General features: G+C 44.5%; 1 protein-coding gene across 1 annotated transcript in view; it reads right to left on the reverse strand.

Moving 5' to 3' along the window:
• Window positions 1-21,001, reverse strand: part of hmcn1 (hemicentin 1) — a 208,005-nt gene that overhangs the window by 48,596 nt on the left and 138,408 nt on the right. Inside the window, 12 exon segments of the mRNA XM_056275570.1 lie at window positions 718-831; window positions 2,697-2,864; window positions 3,084-3,365; window positions 3,799-3,954; window positions 4,896-5,018; window positions 6,093-6,189; window positions 6,418-6,593; window positions 15,521-15,644; window positions 16,150-16,301; window positions 19,527-19,703; window positions 20,455-20,556; window positions 20,919-21,001. The exon segment at window positions 20,919-21,001 is cut by the window's right edge and continues 41 nt beyond it. Coding sequence (XP_056131545.1) covers window positions 718-831; window positions 2,697-2,864; window positions 3,084-3,365; window positions 3,799-3,954; window positions 4,896-5,018; window positions 6,093-6,189; window positions 6,418-6,593; window positions 15,521-15,644; window positions 16,150-16,301; window positions 19,527-19,703; window positions 20,455-20,556; window positions 20,919-21,001 — 1,754 coding nt within the window.

The following is a 21,001-nucleotide window of genomic DNA, read 5'->3' on the forward strand; positions in this document are numbered from 1 at the left end:
AGATACACTCCAAAATCTTGTGGAAAGCCTTCCCAGAAGAGTGGAAGCTGTTATAGCTGCAAAGGTGGGACCAACTCCATATTAATGCCTATGGATTTAGAATGGGATGTCATAAAAGCTCTTGTAGGTGTAATGGCCAGGTGTCCCAATACTTTTGTCCATATTGTGTGTGTGTGTGTGTGTGTTGTGTGTGTGTATATATATATATATATATATATACATATATATATATATATATATATATATACACACACGTATATATAAAGATAGATGTAGGGGGGAAAAAAAACTTTGATTCATAGCAGTACAAGCCATGGCAGCTGATGAGTGTGCAACGCACGATACAGCAGCAAAATAATCCAGTGAGTCTTTATGAGACAGTACAAGCCTGTTTCATGCCATCATCAGCTGATGATTATGCCATGAAACAGATTTGTACTGTCTATTAGAGAATTTACTCGAATCACTGGATTATTTTGCTCCTTTATTTGTTGAGCACTTTCCCTACCATTGAGTGTTTCTTTTGACGAAGTTATGTCTATATATATATATATATATATATATATATATATATATATATATATATATATATATATATATAAATATACACACACACACACACACACAATGATTCTTCAGGCAGAATAGAGCAATGCAGTCAAAATAAAAGACATGGTATTTATATACTGAGAGTATGAGTTACAAGTGGTCACATACTGAGGATATCAAGGTCAAAATCCTTCTTTTCCTCTCCAGCACTGTTGGACACTATACAGGTATACCTCCCAGCATCCTCTACTGTGGCATGCATCAGACGCAGAATTCGCCCTCCTGTGGATCAGACAGGTAAATCACTGGTTAAATTCAAGTCTCTAACTTCATCAGTGTCTTAGCAAATTCTCAAGAGAATTACATAATAACTTTACACCCCCCCATGAAAAAAGAGCCCAGTAATATGTAAACTGACAAAATGCTCCCACGGTCTTCAATTCCGATGTTCCAGTTGAGAGTAAAGCAGTCACCCCAACATAACCCTACCTCTCTGCCAACATAGCCAGCAGATTCCAATGGCTTAAAGATGAGTACAACTCAGTCCTGTCAACATGTAAACCTGTGACGATAAATATGCAACTTTTTTTCAGCCCCATGTAAATGAGGTGCTTCGTTCCCTAATTACTTCATTACAGCAAAATGCTTCACAAAAAGCAGATGTTTCAAGAACCAAATGGAAAACTTTGGTACGGCTTGCTTCTTTTCGTTTCGAGACACAAATTCAGTTGTACACCAAAAGTTTAGGGCTTGTGTATAATTTTGAGGCACCCACCCCATTTTCTTAAATGTTTAAAAGAAAAACAAATCTCTCTCAGAGAGTCTTTTGCACACATCCTGTTGAGTTTGGCCCCAGCTGGAATGATCCTATTACATCTTATTACTCATGATGAATTGCAACTGGCTGGCCTTTGAACCATTGCTGTGTGCAGAAAGCTCCATGTCATTCCACAGTTTAGACTACTTTTCATATCCTAAGCATCTTGTCGGTTGTTGTGTCCAATCTTTCAAGGAACAAAAAACCAAGAAGGAAATTTTAAAAGCTCTTAAAGAACAGCCAAACCCTGTATCACTTTTGTGAGTTCACTACCATCTAAAGGTGAAAGCGTTGACAACAGGCAATGCTTTCACCTTTAGATGGATGTTTTTACCTTTAAATACCTTTAGATGCTTTTACCTTTAGATAATACTAGCTCATTGCCACACCTAAATCAAACAGACCCATCATTAATTTTTTCTAGCTGCAGCTGTATTTATCCTGCTATGCTTACATCACCTGGTCCCAAGAGAAGCCCAGCACTTACCGGTTTTTCACATTAAGATGGAAAACTCACAAAAGCGTTATTATGAATGCCACAGCACTTCTAGGCAAGACACGCACCGCGTAGCATTCAAGTGCTAAGGTTAAGGTTAGCTAATCAGAGGCAGAGTAGGGGCAAATCTTCCTAGAATCCTAGCGCCTGGATGCTACGCAGGGCATGTCTTGCCTAGAAGTGCTGTGGGATTCATAATAACGCCTCACAAAAGGGTTTAGTTTCTCATTAAACGAAGCAAAAATGTATCTCTAGGTCAATGTCTGCTGTGGAAGGTCTGTATGCAAAGTACAAATCAGAGTGACACTTAACAAATTTAAATAGTAGTATCTCATGTTGATACCATGGTTGATACCATGAACTTGAAAATTCCATTTGGAGGAGTGCCTGGTATGTCAGCATGTCGTTAATACTGACAAGGTTAGGGGTTCACTTCCCACTGGGGCCACCCACACTATAACGTGATGCAGTTGTTTTCAATGTTAAGTGCTTTGTGTTGCAGGACTACAAAAGAGCAACAGAAATGCATGTATTCATCATTAACTTCTCCACCTTTACACATGTGCTATGTGGGCAAGCACAGAGGCCTTTTGAACTCAATGTCTGCGGGGTGTATAGATTTCAATTAGAAAACTCTTTGAATTGTTGCTTTGAGCTCCTGAAAAAGAATTATTAAGAGACTTGTTAACTGCTCATAAAAAGAGATCCTGAATGAATTGAGTGTTGAGCTTTTGTGTTTTGTTTTGGAAATAAATTACATGCTGTCCTTAGATTGCTGTCCTCCAATCGTGCTTAAATCATCACACACAGACACCAGGGCCAACAGAAGCTCACCTGAGAGGATGCGTAATGAGCTGGTGGCTTTGATTGGGCGACCATCCTTTAGCCACGTCATGGCAGGAAGTGGTATACCAGATGCCTCACAGGTCAAAGTCACGGGGTTCTTCACCACAACACTCACATTCTCTGGCACCTGTACCTGACCAATGATACTGGGTGGGACTGGACAGAGTAAAGAGAGTAGAAGTGAGAGATAGAGAGAAACAAAAAGAGGTTAAAAGTGTTAGAGATATTTATCATCGTGATGCTTTACATGTTATCAAACCAAAGCCAGATACTGAATGAGAACCAGAATAAATTGTACATGCCATTATTATCTGGAACATCCTGAATGAGAAAATCATCAGAACAGAACGAATGCTTTAAATTAATCATTCATACCGTGTACATTGACATCATGCTTGCTGTCAGCCTGTCCTGCCACATTAACAGCAATACAAGTGTAGCGTCCTGTATCTGACACCTTGGCATCTTTAATCTGCAACAGCCTCCCCTCATTCATGACCTTGGCCCCTTGCTGGCCTGTGATAGGCCGTCCATCTTTCAGCCACGTGACCGCTGGACGTGGTATGCCATCTGCAATGCACTGTAAGGTGACGTCGCCTCCTTTTGTCACGGTAACATCATCAGCTCTGCCCCCACTGCGTCTGATGGAAGGGCGGACTGAAGTGAGAAAAGTAGGTGAGTGATAGCTGCGCCCACCCAGGAGAAGCTAAGCAATCGTATCACACATATCTAAATGATCAAAGACTTTAAGATTCTTGATAGCTTTTTACTATGTGGCTTTTTAATTGTTTTGGCCGTAAGATTTCAAGTCCTTTGACACAACAAGACTATGTACAACTAATTCAGCGCGTCCAGTTATTTGCATGTGGCTTTGCAATGATTGTCATTATAAAAAATATAGGGACATATCCCTATATTTTGAACAGACCTGTATTTTAACATTATTTGAAATAAAATTCACTTTAACTATATGATTTTGCATGCACAATACAACCAATTAAAAAAAAATAAAAACCTCATTTTTACACCGTTGAAAGTTGGAATTTTTAAATAACCAAAATCTGGTTAGAAGTTTGACATATTGACATACCATAGACCTGCAGGCTGTACTCTTTGGAGGTGCTGCCGGCAGCACTGGAGGCTTTACAGGTGTAGGACGCTGCATCTGTTCTCTCTGCACTGGAGATATGCAGCTGGCGACCTCCTGACAAAACCTTGACCCGCTGATCTGACTTGAACTCCACACCTAGGACAGAGACACACATTAGCAACATATCAAGATGTTGGTATATATCCGTGAAGACGTTTCGCCTCTCATCCAAGAGGCTTCATCACTTCATCACAGGCTTCACTTGTTTCAATTCCTTTGGATAACCATGACCTGGATGAATGAGAACATTCACAGACATATCAAGATGTCTATGTAAAAGAAACAAACTCACACACATATACTACATTATTGCATAGAATGTGCATAATGCCTCCCCTAGAGTACGAAGTTACTGTTCCTAAGGCAAATGCCATAGTGTTTGCCTCGCTCCTGGCCCGGAGACTTATTCTTCTGCAGCGGAAGTCAAATAAACCCCCTTCGTTCAAAAAGTGGGTTAAAGAAGTGCTTTCCATGCTACCATTGGAAAAACTCCGATACAACCGAATTAGATTCCGGGAAAAGTTTACCAGGACTTGGTCCCCTTTTATAGAATTTGTTGAGAGCCTGTGTTTTGCTTAACAAGTGTTTTTTTTTTTATCAGTATTACTATATGGTTGGGAACTGAACTGGTCAGTTGGATATGATGATGCACAAAATGTCTCTGTGTTTGTTTTATTGTGTACTGTCAAACATGCTTTTTATTCTATGTCTGTTTTTTTAAAATTTAATTTTCTTTATTTTATTTTTTTCTAGTACAATTTTTTCCCCTCTGTCTATCTGTCTATTTTTGTCTTCTATATTTGGAGGGCTTTGGGGTGGGTGGTGCGGGCAGGGAGGCATAGATGGGGATTGTGTAAATTGTGTTGACTGTAATTCAAACACTATAAAGTTTAAAAAAATCTCTTTCTCACTCACTCTCTCTCTCTCTCTCTCTCTCTCTCTCTCTCTCTCTCTCTCTCTCTCTCTCTCTCTCTCTCTCTCTCTCTCTCTCTCTCTCTCTCTCTCACACACACACACACACACACACACACACTTACCATCCTTCCTCCAGCTGAGGCTGGGAGGGGGTATACCGCTTGACTCACACACTAGAGTGATGAGACTTCCTTCAGTCACTGTTAGGGTTGACACTTCCTCTGACCCACGGATACTGGGAGAAACTGTAATGATGATACAATACCAGGAGGAGGCACTCTCACCTTATTCAAGCCTTCCCAATTTATCGGTATAAATCTGTCCAGCAGCGGTGCCCTTGCTTTATTCATTCATTCAGGATTGATGGACCACTACAGTAACAACATTATGGACAACTAAAATGAAAATGTGAAGTAAAATAATGTGGCAGGGCCAATAGTTTTATTTTATTTTATTTTTTTTACAATCAAAAATCAAAACGATAGACTAAGATCTATCGTTTTGATTTTTGATTACCATGTCCTGTAGAATCAAAGTTTGGATCAAAACAGTGAAGGCTATGGAACCAAAACCAAACACACTCTGATTAAAGCCCACAGAGGCAAATTTGTAATTTGTGATAATGAGCTATACAAATAAAATTGACTTGATTACTTCCGCTCTTTTAAGGAAACATTGATGGATAAAAAGAGATTACCAGGAATGCATCCTTACCTTACAATTATCCAAGTTAAAAATATTTGAAAGGCAAATGGTTTTCTCACGGGCCTCAAATCATGCTTTTCTTCCTGATTCCTACTACCTGATGTGATGTCTGCGATAAGTATTTAGTTCGGTGTCTTGCATTTTATCTTTAGCCCTGATGAAAGCTCCGTAAGAGGGGTAGGGTGAGTGATGCTTCAATAAAGACTGATTAACTTTTGCAGCATCACAACTCTGAGTGCCTTGAACTTCCTTTTATTTTTGTACACTGATGGATGGATGAGAAAGAGAAATATGATTTACGGTATGTCTTTCTTTCTTTATCCTCATGTTCCTCTATTCCAAATTTGTCTGTAGAGCCAACATAAATGCTGGTGTCAGATCGAAGCCAACATCAGTTCCTTAAGAAATAATCCTCACTCCCCAGGATATCTTTTATCAAAAGTTGGTCCATCTTTGTCATCGGCCTGTATCACAGCTAGCTAAGGGAACACTCTTAACATCAAAATGACATTTTGTTTGCTTGGTTTAAGTCAAGTACAGAATTTCTTTTGGCAAATTCGGCTATAGAAATTATAAAATCAAACAATCACACCCAGAAATACTGATTAACTCACCCCAAACATTGAGGTTGTAGTTCTTTTCTGTCTTCCCAGCAATGTTGGTTGCTTCACATGTGTATCTGCCTGAGTCTAGTACCTGAGTGCTGTCAATCTGACAAGCATCCAAAGAGATATCATATGAGTTGTACACATAAACCTGTTAGTCATGCCATCACATTAGCCGAGGGAGGGAAGCAGCATGAATGCTAACCCCACATCAAAGCTCCAGAGTAAATTCACCCAGAGTTTGTGGCTGTATTTCGGTTTGGATACTGAAACTGTGACATATTATCTAGGTTTGCGGACCCTTATCTAATCTATAACTGCAGTTATACTGCACCTTAAGCAGACTTCCATCCTCTGAGATGATCAGGCCAGGCTTTCTGAAGAGGGGACGGCCATCTTTGCGCCAGGACAGAATGGGTGGAGGTATTGCATCACTCTGACAACGCAGCTCCACTGGCTGTCCCAGCATCACTGTGGCATTCACCTCCTCACCCATGATGTTTGGCGGCACTAGGACACACAAATGAGCACACCATCAAAATAAATAAATAAATAAATGGAAATAAAAATAAAGAATCAAAATAAAATGAAAAAGGGAACCATCTAAAGTTGGGTCAAAATAAGTAATGAGATTTAAATAGTCATGGGAACCTTATCAATAGCTCTGATAACGACGGGCGCGGCCAAACATCGGTACACAAAAGAGCCACTCATATGTATGGCTCTGTTAGCGATGGGTGTTGGTAAACATCGGAACACAAAGAGCCACGCATATCAATAGCTCTGACAACGACTCCTAAGAGGATAAATTCTGAGTCTCATCACCAGCCAGTCAGACTAGCTTGGTCTAGTCAGAAAGGCACGAACTGAGGAAGCCTCTTGGATGAGAGGCGAAACGTCTTCACGGATATATACCAAGTCCAGTTGCACTTGATTCAACTCCTTTGGATAACCATGACCTGGATGAATGAGAACATTCACAGACAGATTTAAAGTATCTTGATGCATGTTCAATACTCCAGGTAAGAAAATCAAAGAAGGCTGAATCAGTTCATCTGGATACAATGTTTATTGATAGATAACATTTCATCATTCATCTAAGTGACATCTTCAGTCTAAACTGACTGCAGGTATCCCCACCCCTTATAAACAATACGGTACAATATAGTACCTAGCGACCAAAACCAACAACCAGTTTGATATGCAAATATGGGTGCGACCACTGATCACGAGTACTATTCACAGAGGATTAGGGATTGTTGCAATAACAGCATTATAAGATGATGACACCATCAACACCATGCAACACCACATCTCATTTGTTTTCAAACCCCAAAACACGCTGTGCCAGAAGTTGGTCCACGCCAAGGATCTGGTCCCCTGGCACAAACAGAATAATTTAGTGTACACTGTTAAGTGCCAGGAGGATTGCAGTGTTTTGTACTTTGGGGAAACTAATCAGACGCTGGCCAAAAGAATGGCACAACACAGGAGAGCTAAAATGTAACACGTCAGGCCAGGAATCCACAGTCTACACCCATCTACAGGCCAGTGGCCACTCTTTCAGGGATGAGGATGTGCACATCCTTGGTAGGGGGAACGGTGGTTTGAACGGGGAGTCAAAGAGGCCATCTATGTTAGAACCACCATCCCTGAACCGGGGGGAGGCTAAACGTACATCTGTTGCCATCTTACAATGCTGTGATTACAACTATTCCCCAACCCTCTGTGAATAGTACACATGGCTATTGAAACTCTAGTTAATGGTCACACCCATATTTGATCATGAAACTGGTCGTTGGTTTTCGTCGTTATACAAACATACATCTGTCACCATCTTACAATGCCGTGATTGCAACAATTCCTAATTTTCTGTGAAGAATAAACATGATCAATGGTCACACCCATATTTGCATATGAAACTGGTTGTTGGTTTCGGTCGTTAGGCACTGTATTGTACTGTTGGAGGGGACTTTAAGGGCACAATTCACCATAATTGGTTGATGTTCTGTGTTAGGTAGACATGGGCCCTTTAAGAAAGGGTTTCTGGGTTGACAGGGTGGAGCGAGGACTAGGATTGCTGGAGCAGCGCCATGTTGCTCGTGTTGTTCGTTGTTCCTGCAATTTCCACATTGGTGACCCCGACGTTTGCGGGCTAGCTGGCTCTTCTCTCTACAAGGTCTCGGTGACAGTAAGCTGTATGAACTTATAGACAGGATGCTGGATCTCCTGGGAGATCACAAGCCCGACTTCCTCTTCATCCAACTGTTTCTACGACAGTTGCCTTCTCAGGTATGGGCTGCTTTAGCCAACACCACCATCACTGACTGTCATGCTCTGGCTGAGGAGGCTGATACATTTTTCCTGGCTGCAGGGGTGTAGCACAAAATTCTGGGCCCTATACATAAGCAGTCTCTGTGAGCCCCTTTCCTCTTTTGTCACTCACACATCACTTTTTTGAGTTCTAGCATACTGTATATTATTTACAATCACAGTACATTAATCTATTTTAACCTAACCGTAACCTAACTTAACTATCTTGCAGTGATTGAAAAATGTATAGTATCACTTCAAACTTTGATGTATCTTAGGGTACTGATGCTGACACCCATGATGTTTATTCCACAGTAAATGCCCACTGACAGGACTTCTTGTTTGTAAAGTCATTGATTAGATCTTTAAAGTCCAAAGTTTCTTTAAAGTCCATCGTTAAAGTTTTGCTAATCGGCTTTCAGTTGAGAGTAGTGCCAGGCTGTTCAGCCTCTCCTGCGATATTGTTAATCTGAGGTAGTTTTTTAACTAGTTTTAACTTGCTGAAAGCCCGTTCACCCCAGCAACAGTCACAGGCAGTGTGCAGAAAATCCTGAGTGCTATACAAGTTTCTCCAAAAATACTCTGCAGCTGCATCTTTGCATTAAGGAGCTCAAGAGGGGACAGAGTATGTGAAAACGTGGCGCCATATATTGTGCTCAGGTGCAGCATTTCATTTTCAAATTCAGCTGTGAGATCCTTTTCATGTTCTCCTCAGTGCCTGGCATGCTGTCTTTATCTGCTCTTCGGTCATCTCTGTCAGCTTCAGAATAGGTGCAAATGTTTCACATATGGTCGCTGTAGTCTGGAACCTAACACTCCCTGTGGCTGTTTCTGAAGCTGAGGGCCATGTGTTTCATGTTAAACTAGGTAACGTTCATAGATATAATTTCATATGACATTGTAGCGATGATGCTGATAAATGTATGATACTGTGTGTTACAGTACTACCTAGCTAGCTAACTCCTACTGTGTTCAGATAGTAGGAGTTAAGAGTTACCTAGCTAGCTGCTACCTAGCTGTGGTAGTAGGAGTTAGCTATCCATCTTTCTTTTAAAAGCTCCTAGCTCACCTTTCTTTTAGAAGAATTTACTCAACAGTTGTTTTCCCTCATTTTGCCTTCTCTCTGTTTCCTTTTTTCTCTTCTTTTCTGGAACCCAGGTCTTGCTTTCTTTGGGAAAGGCATGACTCTGTGCTTGTACTTGTATCAGCAGTCACTCGCAACAGGATTAGATGAGCTGCACTGAGAGATGCTCATGTGGGGCGGACTAAACCCTTTTGCACCTTTTGTAAGGGGTGAGAGGGGCCTCAGAGAGCCTCCACTATTTTCTTTAAGTCCCTCAACCGATGTATTAAGACAGTTTTAACTGAAGTTATGACACTAATTAGTTAGAAATAAAATTTGCATACCAAAAGAAACTTTTAATTCCAGGCTTCCCGAAGGCCCCCCTCCCTTCTGGGCCCTGGTAGGTCCTCCTCTCCCACTACGACGCCGCTACCTGGCTGGTCAACAGCACTGCGTGGCTGCGTTTTTTCCTGTCCAAACTTTTTCACCGCTGCCTGGAGACACAAAAATCGTCGCCGCAGCAGCTCCTCAACGGCGGCAGGACCATGGCCTGTGTTTTTACCATGCAAAGTTTGGACCCAAGGCCAAGCGGTGCCGATCTCCATGCAGTTTCAGCGCAGCGGGAAACGCCGGGGCTGGCACTCAGTAGTGGCCATGTGTGTCAGCCGAACTGGCAGGCTGCTTTTCATCCAAGATATCATTTCTGGACTGCGGTTCCTGTGCAACACGGGTGCGCAGTGGAGCATCCTGCCCGCGTCGAGAGTAGACATCCTGTCCTGTGGATATGGCCCCCCCATGGAAGCTGCTAACGACAGCGCTATCCGCACTTATGGCACTAGGTACATGGAGCTGTGTTTCGGAGGACAGCAGTTCGGTTGGGACTTTGTCGCTGCAAAAGTGGCCGTCCTCCTCCTCGGCACAGATTTCCTATGCGCCTATGGGCCGCTGGTGGATATCAAAAACCGCTGCTTGATTGACGCTGTCAATTTCTGCTTGTATGTGTTTACTCTCAGTGGAGTGGACTCCATCAGACTGTCTAGCATGCTCTCCACCACAGACGATTTTTTTCTGGCTTCTTGCCGAGTTCCCGGTCCTCGCGCAGCCCACCTTCTCGTCTTCCACCGCCAAGCACGGAGTGGAGCACCACATCACCACCACTGGCCCACCAGTCTATGCTCGGGCTCGGCGCCTCGACCTGGCCAAGCTCACCGCCGCCAGGGAGGAGTTCAAGAATATGGAGTGTCTCAGCATCATTCGCCGCTCCAACAGCCCATGGGCTTCACCCCTCCACATTGTCCCAAAGCCTGGCGGCAGATGGCACCCGTGCGGTGATTACCGCCGACTCAACAATATGACGGCACCGGAACTCTACCCTGTCCCACACATCCAGGATTTTTCTGCCCACCTGGCTGGAGAAGTCATCTTTTCCAAAGTGGACTTCGTCTGTGGATACCATCAGGTGCCTGTCCACCCACTGGATGTCCCCAAAATGGCGGTGATCAACCCATTTGGACTGTTCCGAGTTCCCGCGCATGCTGTTCGGCCTCAAGAATGCTGCGCAGACATTCCAGCGCCTCATGGATTCGTTGCTATGGGACCTGCCTATTGTTTTTGTCTATCTAGATGACATCCTCATCGCCAGCACCTCTAAAAGGAACACCTGTCCCACCTCCAGACTCTTTTCGAGCAGCTCAGCCAGCACGGGCTGATCATCAATCCAGCCAAGTGCCAGTTTGGGCTGACAACCATCAACTTCCTCGGACACCGAGTCACCAAAGACAGGGCGATACCCCTCCTGTCAAAGGTGGATGCCGTCGTGAACTTACCGTGACCGCTCACAGTCAAGTCCCTGCAGGAGTTCCTGGGCATGGTGAACTTTTACCACCACTTTATCCCTTGAGCTGCTCGACTCATGCAACCCCTGTATGAGGCCCTGAAAGGCAACAATGTTGGCGCACCCATCACCCAAGGCGCCGATTGCCATTACTACAGACGCTTTGGACTACACAGTCGGGGCGGTGCAGGAGCAGTGGGTGAACGGCGCTTGGCAGCCGCTCGCTTTCTTCAGCCAACAGTTACACCCCAGCGAACGGAAGCATAGCACCTTCGATTGGGAGCTCCTCTCTCTCTACCTTGCTGTTCGACACTTCTGTTCCCTGGTGGAGGCCCGCCAGTTCACGGCGTTTGTGGATCACAAACCACTGACATTTGCCATGGCCAAGGTGGCTGAGCCATGGTCCGCCCACCAGCAACGACAGCTCTCCTACATCTCGGAGTTCCCTCGTACAGCATGTTGCTGGCAAAACCAACCTCGTCGCCGACTGCCTCTCCCGGGCCATTGTGGGGGCCGTCCACTTGGGTCTTGACTATGCCCACATGGCAGCTGACCAGGCCACCGACCCGGACGCGCAGGCTTTCAGGACGGCTGTCACAGGGTTGCAGTTAGAGGACGTGGCTTTCGACGATGCTGGCACCACACTCCTGTGTGACGTCTCCACGGGTCGGCCCTGGCAGGTCACTCCCACTGGCTGGAGGTGGCGTGTTTTCGATGCTGTCCATGGCCGCTCCCACCCTGGCAAAAAACTGTCTCAAAGACTCGTGGCAGCTAAGTTCATCTGGCACAGGCTCAAAAAAGACGTGAGACTGGGCTGACACCTGCATGGAGTGTCAGTGCTCTACAGTGCACTACCACACCAGAGCCCCCCTGGCACAGTATCCGGTGCCCGAAAGGAGGTTTGACCACGTAAATGTGGACCTAGTGGGCCCCTGCCCCACTCCCATGTTTTTACTTACCTCCTCATCATGGTGGACAGGACCACTCGATGGCCAGAAGCCATCCCACTGTCATCGATGACGTCCACTGACGTAGCCCGGGCGTTCATCGGGACCTGGGTCGCCCAGTTCGGCACCCCATCTGACCTCTCCTCAGACCGGGGCTCACAGTTTGCATAGGGGTGAAGCTCCACCGCGTACCACCCGCAAGCCAATGGGTTGTGCGAGTGGTTTCATTGCTCTATGAAGGCCGCTCTTCGGGCCAGCCTCAAGGATAGCAGCTCCTGTGGGTCATGCTGGGCGATAGGAAAGCCCCTAAGGAGGACCTCCAGTCCTCGTCCGCTGAACTGGTTTACGGACAGCCACTGCGGGTCCCAGAGGATTTCATCCCCAACACCACAGCTCCCTGGTCTGCAGCCCATCAACGGACCACGCTCCTGGATAACACCAGAGCTTTTGCACCAGTCCCCACTTCGCAACACAGCCTCACATCTCTGCAAGTCTGCAGTCAGCAGAATACATTTTCATCCGCCATGGACCCCTGCAGCATCCCTATGGCGGGCCATTCCGTGTTCCGGAGACTGGAAACAAGCACTTTGTCGTGGAAGTCGGCAACAAGCCAGAGTGCATTTCAGTAGATCGTCTCAAACCAGCTCACCTGGACTTGGACCGACCTGTTAGATTTATCCAGCCTCCACAGCGGGGGCGCCCTCTTACCCTGCCCCCACCCCCAACAAGGCCCCTAAGGTTCCTCCACCACCCGCCCTACCCCCATACCGCCGCAGGATCTTTAAGGCCCCTCTTGTAGGCACCCTGGCCTCCGCACCTGTTCGGCGAAGCCGTTGCGGCCAGGCCACCCGCCCCCCTCCATGTTGACTTTTTTATTATGGTGAATTCTGGGGGCACATTTGTAGTGGACTATATGGGCACAATTCACCAAAATTGGTTGGCGTTCTGTCTTAGGTAGACACGGGCCCTTTAAGAAAGGTTTTCCGGGTTGACAGGGTGGAGCTAGGACAAGGATTGTTGGAGCAGCGCCATGTTGCTCGCATTGTGATTTTGTACGGAAGAATAAATGACACAAGCGTTCGTGTAGTCAATGAGAGAAATTGTCCGTCTCTACTTTCCTGCAATTTCCACACTGTATTGTTTATAAGGGGTGGGGATACCTGCAGTCAGTTTAGACTGACATCATTATTAGCATATCTATCACTGACTATGATAAAATGAATGATTCAGTTCACTCTCAGTTTATGGAAAGCCTATGCTTCTGAAAGCATTTGCATACAGCAAGATTTTCTGTCAGTAGAAATAAACAGTAAAAAAATTCATGAGGCTTTTTAAAAACATGAAAAACAAGTTCAGTTTGATTTGGGGAATAACTTAACCGCTGGCTGTTTGTGACACTTGCAAACAAGCTTTCCCATGATGCATTTGGCACTAGAAACTGACCTTAGAGTCAGAGGCAGATAATAATTGGGAAAAAGAGACAGATTCAGAGTGACAAATTATCTGAATAGAAAACTATCCTCTTTGACAATAAAATACAATTTAAGAGGTAATTCAATACCTTTTTAACTTGTCAGTCAAAGGCCTCTCATTCAGACTAATCTTATAATCTTGCAATCATTGTTTTCCTGTGAGGTAATGATCAGTTTTGGTCAAGTCGAGCTTGGTCTAGAAAATGACTGTTGGCCTATTTCCTCTGAATTATGTTTATTGGACAGACACAACACATGTCGCAGGGGAAGGATTGAAATGGGCCTTCAGCCCGGTATTTGGCCAGACGCAGGAAGCTGGTGAAGAATGGTAACAATTACCAGAACAAATCTGCCTCTCTTTCTCTGGACAACAGCTTTTGATTTTTCTGAAGAAACACACAACATGTGGAGGTTTGTATTCCTTCAGATACACTGGGAGACACTGATACAATCTCTGTGAGATTCCCAATGCTCACCTTAAGTAAATGTAGAAAACAGAGATTAGACTCGATTAAACTTGTAAAACAACTCACTTGTTGTCAGCGTCAATTCTTTGAGCAAAAGTGACAAGGTTTATTGAAATGTTAAACCCAGTAAAGACCATACTTCCTCTCCCTGCATATGCTTTAGTCAAAGCCGCTTCCAGTTTTGAAGCTCATGTTAAATGCTAAATTTGTTGGCTTTTTTTTGAAAGAGAGCCATTTTACCGACAACCATGAACATAATTTGTTAAAGAAAAGGGGGGGGGGGTTATCAAAGGTAAAAAGAGGTCCCCGAACAATGTCTCACTTTTGATGCCATACATTTTGTGATGCAATACATTATTTTTTATTAAACTCAAATCAATATCCAGATTATCGCTAATGTTGCCAAAGACATCCAAAATCCTTGAAACGGTGACTTCAAAATAGGCTGAATGAAACACGAGTTGCTGTAGACCAGTTTTCTGAGAAAGTGTCTATAGGTGAAAGCCAAAACAGTGATTTTTAGATGCAAAGCAACTCATGGACCTGAGACAGAACTCGCTGGCTTATTGATGAGTTAAAATACTATGGGGAGGGGCGTCCGGGTGGCGTGGCGGTCTATTCCGTTGCCTACCAACACGGGGATCGCGGGTTCGAATCCTCATGTTACCTCCAGCTTGGTCGGGCGTCTCTACAGACACAATTGGCTGTGTCTACAGGTGGGAAGCCGGATTTGGGTATGTGTCCTGGTCGCTGCACTAGTGACTCCGCTGGTTGGTCGGGGCATCTGTTCGGGGGGAGGGGGAACTGGGAGGAATAGTGTGATCCGCCCATGAGCTATGTTGCCCTGGCAAAACTCCTCACTGCCAGGTGGGAAGAAGCGGCTGGCGACTCCACATATATTGGATCGGCAGAGGGGGTGGCGCAGCAACCAGGACGGCTCGGAAGAGTGGGGTAATGGGGGGGGGGGGGGAGTGGGGAGAAAAATGGGGGAAATTCCAAGAGAACATTCCAATTTGAAAATTCCAAATTCCTATGGAAAAACTGGGGAAAATTCCACCCCCCCCCCAAAAAAAACGATAGCAGGGCTTTTAAGTTGAAAAATAGTTGATTAACACTTGATAGAGTTGAAAACTATGACATTAAGTAAAATATTCAACAATTTTACTTTTTACTTGTTTGGACTAAGTAACAGATGTGCTTTGAATCGATGTCAGCTTTGTGTCCTTGTTTTCGATAAGCCTTGCAAAATCCTGCAGAAGATGTTATGGGCTGTTATAATAATACCCATAAAGTTCCCTGAGGGAGATGTCTAATGTCACTTACTTACAATCACGTACTCACCATACACTCGTAGGTCATAATCCCTTTGTTGCTCCCCTCCAGCGTTGACAGCAACACAGGTGTACCTGCCTGTGTCACTCACCTGTGCACTGCTGAGAGACAGCACCCGACCACCAGATAACACCTGACGAGAGAGAGGTGGTATGCACCAATGCATTCAGAAACACACAAAAAACACAATTATGTCTTGTGTAATTGCAGGCCTCAAGCTGCTGTAGTATGTGCATTTTTAGTATAGAAACAGACAATGACAATTAATAAATGTATACATAAATCCCAATCGATCAATTATGCAATTAAAGAAATAAAATAATGAATAAATAAATACACTTATGTACTACACATACATTATCAAAAATGATTTCAACTGAATAATAGAGTATGCATGCTTAAGTGTATGCATGTATACAGAATCGGACAACTCAAAAACACATCATCAGGCATTGGTACGCCATGATAAAATATCATTATAACATTGTATTTTGTTGATATAATGCTGAAGCTTTCAGTGTGAGTTTATAATATTGGTCAGACTTCGGCACAAATTAGAAGTATAGCACAAAAATAAAATAGCACACTTACTCACATGCTCATTGACTCATAAACTGAAATAACATAGGTACGGTTACCTGAATGCCGTCTGAAACACTGGCCACAGGGCTGCCATCTTTGAGCCACGTGAGACTGGGCAGGGGAACGCCTGTGGCCTCACATTCCAGCTGAGCAGCTTCATTCACCACCACTGTCACCATGCTGCTGCGGCTGGAGATGACAGGTGGCACTGCAAGGCAAGGGAAAGAGAAGTAGATAAAAACACATTTTTAGTTTCACATACACATGATGGCGGAACAGCTGGCAGGCAAACACACACACAGGATCACAGCACATGCAGTAGTCATGCCTAAACACGCTGATTCAGTGCTGCAAAGTAGGGCCTGACCGATGGAGGAGTTTTGCATTTGACAGTGAAACCAGTGCACCAGTACTTCGGTGCTAATGTGTTGATTGGGTGCTCATGCACACACACACACACACGCACCCACCCACTCAAGCAAAGAGAAACAAACATTTTAATGACCAAATCCTATGGAATCTGTATTTCCCTTGATCATAATTGACAACTAATCTACATGGAGATAAACACAATTTTTTTTAACTTAATTTTAATTTTAGGAGATCTTCAGGGTTTTTATGAAGTGTAATTTTAAAATAACCTAAAGAATATATAAATGTGGTATATTGTAAAATGTTCTCTGTGTACCACTGTCCAAGCAAGACGGATTTGGCAGTCCTACAAAGCATTTGAAACGGTCCAAAGGCAATGCTGTATGTTACTAACTACGTGCATCTGGATGGGCACAAACCCAGAACACTTTTCCCTACATTTCTACCCACATCTGATCAACACATTTACCTTGGGCACAATTGAGTGTATTGTTTTATTTTGCATGGTATTCTTCTGCATACGTGTCGTGCGGGAACCTAGAGGCTCTACAATCTCAGACGTAAAGTACTCTGGGTTATGTTTTTGTAACATTTTGGTGAAACTTGTGTGAAAATGTATAAACTCAACAAATTAGTTGAACACTTGTTATAATCTCCTAGATTGGAAATGTATCTTTACCCAAAGAAAGGAGCGAGGGTTTTATGATATATGCTTAGCATCACTGTTGGTGCAACTGAAGAGTGATATATCTGGATAATTAATTGAAGAAATTCTACATATGCACAAAATGTAATTTATAATCCATCCATCCATCCATTATCTGAACCGCTTATCCTGCTCTCAGGGTCACAGGGATGCTGGAGCCTATCCCAGCAGTCATTGGGCGGAAGGCGGGGAGACACCCTGGACAGGCCACCAGCCCATCACAGGGCGCACACACACACACACACACACACACACACACACACACACACACACACACACACACACACACACACACACACACACACACACACACACACACACACTCATACCTAGGGACAATTTAGTAGGGCCAATTCACCTGACCTGCCTGTCTTTGGACTGTGGGAGGAAACCGGAGCCCCTGCAGGAAACCCACACTGACACGCGGAGAACATGCAAACTCCACACAGAGGACAACCTGGGAAGACCCCCAAGGTTGGACTACTCCGGAGCTCGAACCCAGGACCTTCTTTCTGTGAGGCGACCACGCTAACCACTGCGCCAACATGCCACTAATTTATAATATTTACAAAAAAATATATAATTGTGGCAAGTAGGGTATGGTCACATTTGTCTCAAGTCAGTATAATTGCCGACTTCAGACAGTTCCTGGCCCCCCTGTTGGCTCTGGGGTTGGCAATGCTTTGGCCTCTTCTCTTGGTTGTGGGGTGTCTGCACAACTGGGGGGGCCGTGGGTGGCTGCAGAGCCTGTCTGCAGCCTGGAGGCACTATAAGTCTCGGGTCTCAGACACCAGAATTTATTGGGATTAATCCCGTGCACTCACAGATGGACACTTCACACGCACATAGGTGAACACATCACATGCATCTACACACTGCTGGCATCTGCCTCACACACTCCTCTGGATAACATCCTTTTTCTTAGCCCTTTCTTCCCCTTTTTTTCAGTCTTCTCCTTTATCGCCATAACTGCTATCCTAAACTGATATTGATAAAATCGATTTAAATATGGTTTGTTGAACCCATGTCAGCATCTATTTCTATGTCTTATCAGATACATGTTGTAAGTTTTCGTTTCTGAGTGTTCTTGTTTCCCTTGTAGTGATGGTCGCCCTCTTGGAGAAGTGATGCTGACTGGTTGTTTAGCTGACCAACCATGTGGAAGAGGGGGACCGGTGGGGGATATAAATGTATAACAAAAACCCTGTGATCTTGTCATCCCACAGATCATCCAAAGCATGGAGTTATTGTAAGTGGTTTTGAATATTTAATAAAGATTGCCTATGGTCACCTATGGTCTTGAGCTTTGGGTAGTGACCGAAAGGGTGAGATCACGGATACAAGCGGCTGAAATGAGCTTCCTCCGCAGGTTGTCTGGGCTCATCAGCCTTAGAGATAGGGTGAGGAGCTCGGACATCCGGAGGGAACTCGGAGTAGAGCCGCTGCTCCTTCGCATCGAAAGGAGCCAGTTGAGATGGTTCGGGCATCTGATTAGGCTGCCTCCTGTGCACCTTCCTTTGGAGGTTTACCGGGCACGGCCAACTGGGAGGAGACCCCGGGGTAGACCCAGAAATCGCTGGAGGGACTATATGTCCAATCTGGCCTGGGAACGCCTTGGGATCCCCCAGGAGGATCTGGAGGGCATTGCTGGGGAGAGGGACGTCTGGAGTGCCCTACTTAGATTGCTGCCACCACGACCTGACCCCAGCAAAGTGGCTGAAGATGAGATGAGATGAGATAAAGATTGCCTTTGCAGATGGAGAATCTGAACTCCACTTGCAGATTATCTGTCTACGACACACTGGCATGCAATTTCCTTGTGTTGTATGCCAAGCCTGCCAACAGCAAAGATAAAAAAAAAAATCAAGTTTGTGTAATTGGCTCAAGACAGATTAAAATGCAGCTGCACGCACCAACAAAGAGCACACCAGAGACCAGGAGAGAGCTGAAGGCTGCAGGGATATAGACCCACATACTTCTCTCCTCTACAAAAGACATTTAACTGAGATGTGTGTTTTTAGTCGCCCTTTCTGATGGTTTTTATCTTTTTTATTCACTTAACAAATAAATAATAAACTGGCTGTTGTGCCCACGCTTGCCCGTGTCTCTGTTGTCCGTGTCTCTGTGCCCCAGCTGTGGCTGAGACTTGCCACAGTAATGTCAAGTAATCAAGTTCATGAAAAGCAAACGTCCATTAGTTGATAAAATGTCACTGAAGTTCAGGGGACAAGTGTTTCATGTATACTCACCTGCATTAGAATTTATTTAGAATTTGAACCTTTTAAAAAGGGGTAGGTTTTCTACTATGTATTTTCAGATGAAAAGGCCTAGAGTCAGGGCCAAGTGTTTACTCACCGTATACCTGCAAGCTGTGCAACATCTCAGCAGTTCCGGCCACATTTACTGCCACGCAACGGTACATCCCAGAGTCCGACACTTGGGCCCGCTCAATCTCCAGCACTTGGCCACGCTTCATCATGGTCACCCCAGCAGCACTAGTCAGAGGACGGCCATCTTTGTACCATGTGATGGCTGATCGTACATTAATGACATGAAAAGATTAAGAAAGGGGAAGCCTGTCTACCACCTACCTATTTAAAACATTTCACATTTGCTTATTATGTTGCGCTAACTAAATTCGGACACCAGGGTGCATCTGTGTCACAGTAACTTGCTCCTAGTTCCTCACATATCCCTGATTTTATGAATGAGTAAAAGCTGACTAATTCAATCTGCGTATCAAGGTGTTGCAAAATAAACGTCATAGCATTTTTTTTATCAGCCTTAATCTAGAAAGATCTTTGGATTAATGCTTACCAGAGTACCAGCATCTGTTCAGATACTGTCTGTTATTTGTCTTTGTTTCCATGCCTAGGCTTGGTCATATGGACTTGCTTTATACAGCCTAGAGACACGGACTCTATACTCCTGACAATGAAATGTGCAGGCAGTTTGTCTAGGACATACTTCCAGATATATCAGATGTTATAGGGGAACTACATACGAGAGAGATGTAGAAATGTTCAGGAGACAAAAAAAAGAGCATTTAATCACTCTTAACTTGTCTAATGATCCTAAACAGTAATACATCTCGACAAGGAAGAGAATGAAACTGCTCATTGGGCCTTATCTGGACACAATTTTGAATTGTTCCATAAATATGTAAAGGTAGGAAAGGTGGTGGTAGAGCTGAGTAAATGAGTTTTCAAGGGCACCGTGACCTTGACAGAGGGAGCGTATAGTGTGGTGCAGTGGAGAGGAGGGTGGGAAAGAAGGGTCTCACCAGGTAATGGGCGGCCAGTGGCCTTGCACTCCATCTGAGTGGAAAAGCCAGACAGGATAGTCTGGTTGATGATCTCTCCAGAATAGGGGATACTGGGAGGCTCTGAGGAAGTACATGATGCACACACACACACACACACGCACGCACACACACACACACACACACACACACACACACACACACACACACACACACACACACACACACACACACGCACACACACACACAGGGAGTATTGTTTAAAAGAGCAACTTATAATCTAATGGTCCCATCTAGCCCCTTGATCAAATATAGGTAGCAGGTGGAAAGAAAAAGACCTGAAATTCACAGCAGAGGGGAAATGACAGGAAAATGAAAAGAAGATAGAGTGAGAACAGTATGTGGGGAGACAGAGGAATGAAGAGGTTAAGCTAAAAGAGTGGAGGGCCAGAGACGTGTGGGAGAAGATGGTGTGTGCGTGTTACCATGGACACTAAGGCGTATGTGCTGCTGGGCCTCTCCAGCGGCATTGGTGGCCACACAGGTGTATTTCCCAGAATCCTCCAGT

The sequence above is a fragment of the Lampris incognitus genome, chromosome 3, assembly GCF_029633865.1.
Source record: "Lampris incognitus isolate fLamInc1 chromosome 3, fLamInc1.hap2, whole genome shotgun sequence".
NCBI classification, from domain to species: domain Eukaryota; kingdom Metazoa; phylum Chordata; class Actinopteri; order Lampriformes; family Lampridae; genus Lampris; species Lampris incognitus.